The sequence below is a fragment of the Octopus sinensis genome, linkage group LG4, assembly GCF_006345805.1.
Source record: "Octopus sinensis linkage group LG4, ASM634580v1, whole genome shotgun sequence".
Lineage (NCBI taxonomy): Eukaryota > Metazoa > Mollusca > Cephalopoda > Octopoda > Octopodidae > Octopus > Octopus sinensis.
The window spans coordinates 10,337,769-10,347,768 of record NC_043000.1 but is presented as its reverse complement, the minus strand read 5'-3'; the positions used below and the strand labels follow the sequence as shown (position 1 = coordinate 10,347,768).

The following is a 10,000-nucleotide window of genomic DNA, read 5'->3' as shown; positions in this document are numbered from 1 at the left end:
GGATAAAGCTATACAAAAGGAATATTTTGTATATATAAAATTTTATGTCAAGAGTATTATTCTTACTGAGTATTATGTGATAAGGATAAGGTATGGCTATATATGATCGTAATGTTATATAGGTTCAATGCTTGTGAACATATTAAAAATAATATTTATTACGATCGACGAGTTGATAGACACATGTAGGGTTACATATAAAGTTACAAAATTATAGGATAAATGCTTATCATATATGGAGTAGACTGAATGTATATACAATCAAATATAAATATAGGTGTACATACACATATAAGCATATAGATAAACAAATATATACACATACACTATATGCACATGAATTTATATGTACAAATACACACATACATATGTAAATAAACACGTATATGCATATACACATACATACGTGTACATATATATGCAGATATACACACACATTTATATACATACATATACACGTACTTACATATCTATAGACATAGATACGTATACACAAAAAACACATATATACATAGATACACATAGAGGTATACATAGATATACTGATAATAGATACAAACACGCACAACCGCACTATAAAATACAGATGTATATATATCAGTGCTGAAAATATACTTAATTGTACGATAGAAAAACTAATAACATATGCAAGTATTTAGTGAAGTAGATATATTTAGAGGAGGGGAGCAAAAAATTACAGTACATATACATAGGTATATAAGGGTATACATATAAGTAGAAATGTGTATGTATATTCAAATACAAATACATAGTTATACAAACTACATGCAGAAGATGGTGTATCTTACACATATCCATAGGAATGTGCATACAACACCCACATACACCTGCATATAGATATATGCATATATATATATATATATATACACACACATAATGGTCTATACTCACATGTATGCATGTACATATACGCATACATATGTAAGCACATAGATAGCACACATAAACGCAAAAACATATGTGCAAAAACAGGAGTAAATAAGAAAATATACCGGTATAAGTTCATATATCCAAGCGTATGAGGAAAAAGTATAGAGAGACATATATGCAGAAGGTTCTTTAGTTATCATAAAGGAAATTTTAAAATAAAGTATATAAAGGGAATTTATGTTATAGTAATACAATGTGGGGATAGGGTAAGGTTCTATATTGAGTAATAGGCGAGAATATAATGTGAATTTTAAAAGAAAAAGATCAAACTAAGAAATAAGGTAGTAAATAGTTATTTTAGACTAGTGAATAGAAATTTAGTCATGTGTTTGCATGAGGCAACCTTTTCATCCCTCGTATTAACTAGGTTTCTATTCATTCTCATTATATTCTAGCTTTCTTCTAGACATAATCTGCAAATTTTATTGTTATTTCTGTAAGAAGGGGCCGAAGTTAGAATTTTCCAGGAAATTGAGAATTTAATATTGTTTCTTTTGATGGATCGGTACTGTTCTTTTTTCTATGGTCTCTGAAGGTGGATTCGCAACCTATATATATATATAAAACTCGATGAGTCCTGCGTGATAATTGTTGCCTGGTATACAACGTCTTTCTTTTTACAGTTTCTTTCTGATTTACAAGCATTAGGGTCTCTGAAATTGCAATTCGTATTTGTGGGTAGTGTAGTAGTGTTATATGATGAATTATTAGAATCGTGGTTATTATTAGAATTGATATTGTTAATTGTAGGATTATACACACACACACACACACACACACACATATATATATATATATAAATATCGATATTATATATATACATATATATAATATATATATATTTATATTATGTACACACATATGTATATATATGTATGTGTGTACATATGTATATATGTATGCATATATATATATATATTATATATATATATGTATATATGTAGGTATGTGGGTATGTATGTATACATAGACATAATACAGAAGGGGTCGAATAGATCTTGGCAAATTTGAAGCACCTCCGTGTACATACGTATGTATGTGTTTATATGTATATGTGTGTATGTATACATATATATGTGTATATACCTATATATGTATATATGTTTGCGTGTATGTGTTCATATATATTTATATATATGTATGCATATATATGTATATATATGTGTGCATATATATGTATATATATATGTATACATGTGCGTTGTGTGTGTGTGCGTGTGTGCGTGTGTGTGTGTGTGTGTGAGAGAGAGAGTCTATCTACCTATCTGTATGTATGTATGTTTATACACACAAACACACATACACACATTCCCCAAAAAGCACAATATAACTAGTATGAGCACAAGCAAACCCTGAAACACATCGCAAAAAGAAATAAACACATTTCAGACACATTCATTTCACTATCCACTGTTTAATCCCCTTATCGTTATTCTTACTCTTAAACTTCCCCTTGACCTGCGAAGCAAACACAAAGAGAGCTTCTGTAAGTCAAACTAACTTATTATCTTGGTGGAAACTACGCTGTGAGCACCCAAGAAAATTTCTCGATGCGCATTGAAGATACGACCATCAAATTTCCCGCTGATAACTAGAAATGATAAATGGTCTGGATGATATTACTTCAGAGGCTTTCATACATCTACGACGCCACCAAATATACACAAATCACTTAATGACTCACTTCTCATACTTTGAGATTGTCGTAAACGACGTTCAATGTAGTAAAATATCTCACAAAGTTATGCAAACAATATTTACAATAATAAGGCGGCGAGCTGGCAGAAACGTTAGCACGCCGGGCAAAATGTGTAGCCGTATTTCGTCTGCCGTTACGTTCTGAGTTCAAATTCTGCCGAGGTCGACTTTGCCTTTCATCCTTTCGGGGTCGATTAAATAAGTACCAGTTACGCACTGGGGTCGATATAATCGACTTAATCCGTTTGTCTGTCCTTGTTTGTCCTCTCTGTGTTTTGCCCCTTGTGGGTAGTAAAGAAATAGGTATTTCGTCTGTCTTTACGGTCTGCGTTCAAACTCCGTCGAGGTCCACTTTGTCATTCTTTCGGGGTCAATAAAATAAGTACCAGTTGAATACTGGATTCAATATAATCGATATTTAAGTTTGAAGAAGTGAATCACCGAATTCCTTTTCAATTTATTTTCTATCCAGTCTTCCTTCTGCTAAGAATGTACATTCTCCATAACCTCCGCCTTCTTCTGATTTGAAGCTGTAACCACCACGCTCCTTCAGTTCTGTCTTCTCTTTCTTTTAAAAGCGTAAAACTTTCGAGGTCTTTTTGTTAGACATTTTCTAGACACACGTAATTACTTATCAAATTTGTTGATTATTTTTGAGTGTCCATAGATGTTGTTCACGATGTTTTCTCTGGCACACATGAACACAAAAGAGAGACGAATAATCTTTAAATTTGGAACAGCTTCTCCAACAGGGATAAGTAAATGGTTTTCCTTTTCTTATTTGTCTTTTTCCTGATCTTAAACCCTTGTCTCAAAATGCTTGTGTCACAAGGGTGGAGAGAAATCAATACTTTCTCATAGACTATTGTATGAAGCTCTTACTAGAGAGCGTCCGTTTTTGAACGTAAAGATAACAACACTCAAAACAGGAGTGGCAAGTGTATGATAAAGAATACAGTTTTCAAAGAGATCCTCACCTATGCATGCGCCTTCAGTACACCTATGTGTATTTTACACCATCCCCAGAATTAAGGTTTCAAAAAACAAAAAAACAAACAAACAAAAGCAAAAACCAAAAAATTCAATTTCAAAAGAAATTGCGTATTTTATGGTTCCAATAACTTGTTCTAACTAAACTAAGTTTGTTCATCTTTATATATAAAAGTCAAGTTGTGTGTCTGTTTTCTACGATTTAGATTCCTAACTACTCCCACATTTTGCAGTGCAGTTTAACCAAAACCGGGTATCTTATAGTCGTGATTCATATCGAGCCCTTCTGGGTATTAGCGCGCGTCTACGATGAGTCTACGATTTTAAAAATAATTTACCATCATTTTATTCCATTTTAATGCATTTTTTCGCTATTATATAAGGGAAGTAACTCTCTAAAAATCTCTACGATGAGTCAACGATTTAAAAAAAAATTTACCATCATTTTTTTCCATTTTGAATGCATTTTTTGCTAATTTTTGGCTATAACTCTCTAAAAATACTTATATAGTTATTTCCCTTACAAACCCGAGCAACGCCGGGCGATACTGCTAGTAGATTATAAATATCGAATACTAATAAAGGTTAAATTCGAACTCTATAAAAAAATGTGTTAATACAGATGCGTCCTTTGATAAGGAAAATGATTCTAAAAAGAGTTAAACCTGACTTGAAACTATGATTATTTCGGTTAATTATAATATTAAATATGATTTTGTCGATAAGAGTTCCGGTCTATTTAAATCTTGAGATAAATACGGAGAATTCGGTAAACAACACTTCTAAAATAAGTATAATTAATGTATTTTTAATTTGCTAATCGATGTATTTTCAAATCCTTATCATCCATATATTTACATTTTCCCAATATTTTAGAATTAATTTCTAAATAAACTCTACTTTAAAAAGTGTGGCAACCTTCCACGAATTTCCAAATAGAATTATCCTTGGAATTAATCAATACAGTAGTTCCAGTATGCTATGCTTAATTTTAGGCGATCTGCCAATAAATATTTCTCAAAGTTGGAAGAGTTTCTCTTATACAAACAAATCACAGCGATTAACTCGGTCTTTCATGTTTCTTAGAGTGACAACTTTCCATGTTTAAAAGTAAATAGTTTTGAATTGGTTGAGATACAATTCTAATTTCTAATGCATGCCTGTAGTCTACCCTATGGTTCTAGACTCTAAACATAGTATATGCCATCAATATGTTAATCAAATATGAACATTTTTTGTTGAAGTTAAGCTTACGAGGGAACCTCTGCATAATCGATCCAACTAGAAATGGCAGTCAAATTTTCTTCAAACGACACCCTATTTTCATCAGAAAAAAATCCCAAAACTATACGTTGGATTATCTATCTATCTATCTATCTATCTATCTATCTATCTATCTATCTATCTATCTATCTATCTATCTATCTATCTATCTATCTATCTATCTATCTATCTATCTATCTATCTATCTATCTATCTATCTATCTATCTATCTATCTATCTATCTATCTGTCTGTCTGTCTGTCTGTCTGTCTGTCTGTCTGTCTGTCTGTCTGCCTGCCTGCCTGCCTGCCTGCCTGCCTGTCTGTCTGTCTGTCTGTCTGTTAAAACTCGCTGATTGCTTGCTTGCGCACTTGTCTGTCATTTAATGCAGTCAAACTGGCGCATAATGGGAAAATACTATGAATTAAGGTGCCCCCGAAATGTGAATACAAACGGAATAAAAATTATTTGCGATAAAGGACCCGAAATAACTGTTAGATGGTAGCAGGGCGTGCTAGAAATAGCAGCCAAATCTTTCTTTTTCTGAGGAAAGGAGCCGTTTACGCGTGATTTCGATGTCACATTCGTTGAAAGTATGCGAAATAAGCAGGAAAAGAAAAAAATCCGCGAAACAAAACTCCGTTGGTGGGAAAATCGGGGTTTCCCGGGAAACTCCGAGGTCCTCGCCACCCCTCCACCGTTTTCTTTTCCGAAAAAAAAAGTGATTTGCAGCAAGTTTGGAGGTCAGATACGTCGAATGCACTTGAAAACATCCGTGGAAAAAAACGATTTCACACTGAGGTACGAACGAGTCCTTTACGAAATATTTACCCAAGATCGGGACAGGCATGCGAATAGAATGATCGATGAGACTGATAAAGTAAAGGCTGAGCGTCTGGCGGAACAGAATGAAAGAGATGGAAGCAGGAGAGATCAGGAATCGGACGCTCGGAGAGCTGAGCATCTGGCGAAACAGAAGGAAAGGGACAAAAGCAGGAGACATCATGAATCGGATGCTCATGCGAATACAAACGGAATAAAACAAGTTTCGTGTAAATCGAGATACACGTTTTTTTCGGGTACCTTTAAAAATAGCTAAACCGGCGTATAATGGGGAAAATGCTTTGAAAATAACGTAGTAGTAGTAGTATTAAGATGGCTTGAAAACTTGCAGAAGTAGTCCAGGAAGATACCTGCTGATAAAGTAAGGCTTCTTATATTTACAATTACTATTCACACCAAACAAACCTATCTATGAAGAGAATTAATATGGGTTTAATGAAAAGTGTTGAGGCACTTTTAGTTCAATCTATATAACTTTTAGTTTAAACTATTCAGCTATGGTCACCAACCAGTGTCAAATTAATCTCAGATTTGAGGCAATCCAACGAAGTTACACGAAGATAGCCTCTATGCAGCATATAAGCTATTGAGAAAGACTCAAGAGATTAAGACTCTATTCCTTAGAGCATAGGCGAGAAAGATAAGCCATAATAAACATCTGGAAGATCCTGGAAGGACTTGTCTCACACTTTGGCACCGAGAGTTACACAAATACTAGGACTGGGCGCCACTGCACAGTGCCAAGGACTCCAAGTCTGCCATCAAAATGTAGGGCAAGATACTGCAATAGCCTGGGCTTCAGAGGCCCACAGCTCTTCAATATCCTCCCGAAGGACCTGAGAAACCAGCATGGGGTGGATGTAGGTGTCTTCAAAATAAAGCTGGACCTCTTCCTGTCAGGTATCCTAGATGAACCAACTTCGCAGCAGGAGGTGCAGATGAGAGCAGCTGCATCAAACTCTCTCATGCACCAAATGTCAATTGTTAAAAAGCATTCGTGAAGTAAAATTATGTAGCAACACCAAATGGCGGTGCCCCAGCATGGCCACAGCTCGTGAGCTGAAACTATATGAAATGAAAAATAAAAATAAAGAAAATAAGCATTTACGTGAATTTGGCAGGATTGGATAGTAAATAAACAGAGTAGTAAAGTTCGTATTCGAAGTAACAGTCCTTTGATAAATAAGTGGGAAGATTTAATATTGGAAGCTTGAAAAAAATATTATTAAACTTACGGCAAGATTGTTCGCATTCTTCTTTAGTTTCGAAATTATTCTCGTTTCCTTGACAACCAGAATATGAAAATATTTCACAATGGCCTGATTGGCTGTTGAAGAAATACCGCAGCATTCTGGCGCGACATAGTCCCACTTTTGTGGGTTGTTCACATACTGGAATAATAAGTGGTAACTAAATTGAATTGAAATCTTAAAAGCTATCATCTGACAGCAACACATAAAACATACGCAACACAGCATACACTCACAGAAGACCATGCGTAGAAACTTACAATACATTCAATTCAGGAATGAATTTTAAATACCGCAACTGTCAAGTCAACCACAATAGTCACGAACAATAACATATGGTAATAGGTTAGTGCTTAGTGGAGGCGCAATGGCCCAGGGGTTAGGGCAGCGGACTCACGATCGGAGGATCGCGGTTTCGATTCCCAGACCGGGCGTTGTGTGTGTTTATTGAGCGAAAACACCTAAAGCTCCACGAGGTTCCGGCAGGGGGTGGTGGCGACCCCAGTTGTACTCTTTCGTCCCAAATTTCTCTCACTCTTTCTTCCTGTTTCTTGGCGTCCCGTTCAGCTGGGGGGAGCACATACGCCATAGAAACCGGGAAATCGGTCCCATGAGCCTGGCTGGCCTTAAAAAGGGCGCATAAGTAAATAATAAATAGGTTAGTGCTTACATATTCGATGCATTGTGCCAAGAATTTTTTAATTATTTGAAATTACTCCCCGTAGAGAGAATCATTTATGTAACAATCGATTGAGCAGCGTCTGGCATCGTGCTCGACGCAAGACAATAGAAGTCGTCTTTACAGTTTTACTTCGTAAGATTCACCGATCAAGGATATAATTTCATTCTCTATTTTGATCCTTATTCTGAAGGTGGTACCTGAACCGTGATGGCGAAACGAAACTAAAGAGCACCTACACGTCTTGATTATATGTTGGGTTTCCTTATAAACCCTGCTCTTTACTGGTTTACTTTATCTATGAACCCTGTTAGACATTGGTTTATGTTATGATAATCTCTGACCGTTGGTTAGGATTGGCCATGAATCTGCATCAACTGGCGCAAGGTTTTCTTGAGAAAGACAAACAGTTGACCATGCATGCAAGTTTCCCTTCTCGCTGTTAGTGTTGTCCGAAAGTAAAGTTTTTCATAATAAACCAACGTAGCTTGGTACTTAGAGTTGCTGTTGTCGTAGCTTGCCGCCAGAACACAAACGGTCAGTACAAATACCGCAGGACATCTCATCCAATGCTTTAACACTTCCGTTGGACAGGCACTTTATTATCGACTCCGAAAGGATAAAAGACAATAAAGGGCAATGTTGATTTACGCAAGATTTGAACTTAGAGCGTTAGAGTAAATACTACATGCATGCTCTTACGACTCTGCTGCCTGGTTAAACTAAGCTTACTGTCTCCTGAATTTGCCTAAACTCACTTGCTTCTCACCTCTACCCATCAAGCCAATTTCTATATTAGGCATAAGCCCCAAACATAGAGAGGACACCACAACGACAGACAAGACCACAGTGGGGATAAAAACATAAACGAATGTAAATGTGATGAAATTATATAAAAAATGAAAAATGAAAATGGTCGCTTTTCGGCATATTTGGCATTAGAATTTTTTTCTTTGGTCCTTGTTTATAAGTTTTATATATATATATATATATATATAATATAATATAAATATAAGAGAGTGGTCACTATATGGCTCACTCTAGCACCAGTAATCCAAAAGGTTTCAACCACAAAAATACATTAATTATATATATATATATATATATATATATATATATATAAAACCAAGAAAAAAGCAACAAGAATGGAACGGTAGTTTAGTACAATTGTTTCATACAATAAACATTTTATTTAACCTATATGTGATTTAGCTGATGAATACTTGACATTATATTTGCTGTAATATTTGCAGCTTTAAATAAAATGTTTATAGTATGAAACAATTGTACTAAACTACCGATCCATTCTTGTTGCTTTTTTCTTGGTTATAATCACCCCACATAATTTTATGGTTAATACCATAAAGAATTCTGGTGCATCTAAGTTAGGTACCATATTCATTTGAATTCATTTGAATCTTAATTGTTTTGCTGAAATTATATATATATATATATATATATATATATATATATTATATATATATATATATATTATATATATTATATATATATATATATATAATATATATATGTATGTGTGTGTGTGTGTGTGTGTGTGTATGTATTTTACTTGTTTCAGTCATTAGATTGCGGTCATGCTGGGGCATCACCTTGAAGAATTTTTAGTCGATTGAATCGATCCCAGAACTTAATTTTATTTTAAGACTGGAACTTAATCTGTCGGTCTTTATTGCCGAAACGTTAAGTTACGGGGGACCCAAATATACCAACACCGGTGTGATAAAAAAAAATATAATAAAAAGAAAGAAAGGTTGTAATATTTACATGGGACATTGCTGAACGTGGTTGCAGAGGGTTTCAGGCAACAAAGCCCGTAGTTGTTGCTCGGATGAATGACGCATTTATAATTGCCAATACAGTTGACGACGGGTGAAACCTTACCAAAACAATAGCCATTCGGTGTACCGGCTTCACAAATATTCTCCACCTTACCGAGACTTCCGGCTGACAAAAAAAAAAAAAATCAATGAAAAATAACAAAACAAAGCAAAACAAAAAAATTATTAAAATCGTTGTTGTCGGTGTTGTTGGTGGTGGTGTTTTAGTTCTTGGTCAGCTTTGATCGAGTAGACTTGAATAATTTTTTCTACTCTAAGCACAAAGCCCGAAACTTTTGGGAGAGAATGAAGTCGATCAGATCGACCCCAGTTCGCAACTGGTACTTCATTTATCGACCCCGAAGGGATGAAAGGCAAAGACGACCTCGGCGGAATTTGAACTCAGAACGTAGCGGCAGACGAAATACCGCTGAGCATTTCGCCCGGCATGCTAAAGTTTCTTAAATAATCAAAGGTATTCTACCTTA

General features: G+C 35.0%; 1 protein-coding gene across 3 annotated transcripts in view; it reads right to left on the bottom strand.

The window, feature by feature from the left end:
- LOC115210230 (BPTI/Kunitz domain-containing protein 4-like) overlaps positions 1-10,000 on the bottom strand; it is a 34,803-nt gene that overhangs the window by 5,340 nt on the left and 19,463 nt on the right. For all 3 annotated transcript variants that reach the window (XR_004998617.1, XM_036501746.1, XM_036501747.1), the window contains exons 5-6: positions 9,460-9,639; positions 6,981-7,136 (exon numbers count right to left, since the gene is read on the bottom strand). Coding sequence is in view for 2 of the 3 variants with exons in the window: in XM_036501746.1 (XP_036357639.1) it covers positions 6,981-7,136; positions 9,460-9,639 (336 nt within the window). In the remaining variant the exon portion in view is untranslated. The remainder of the gene's footprint in view (positions 1-6,980; positions 7,137-9,459; positions 9,640-10,000) is intronic.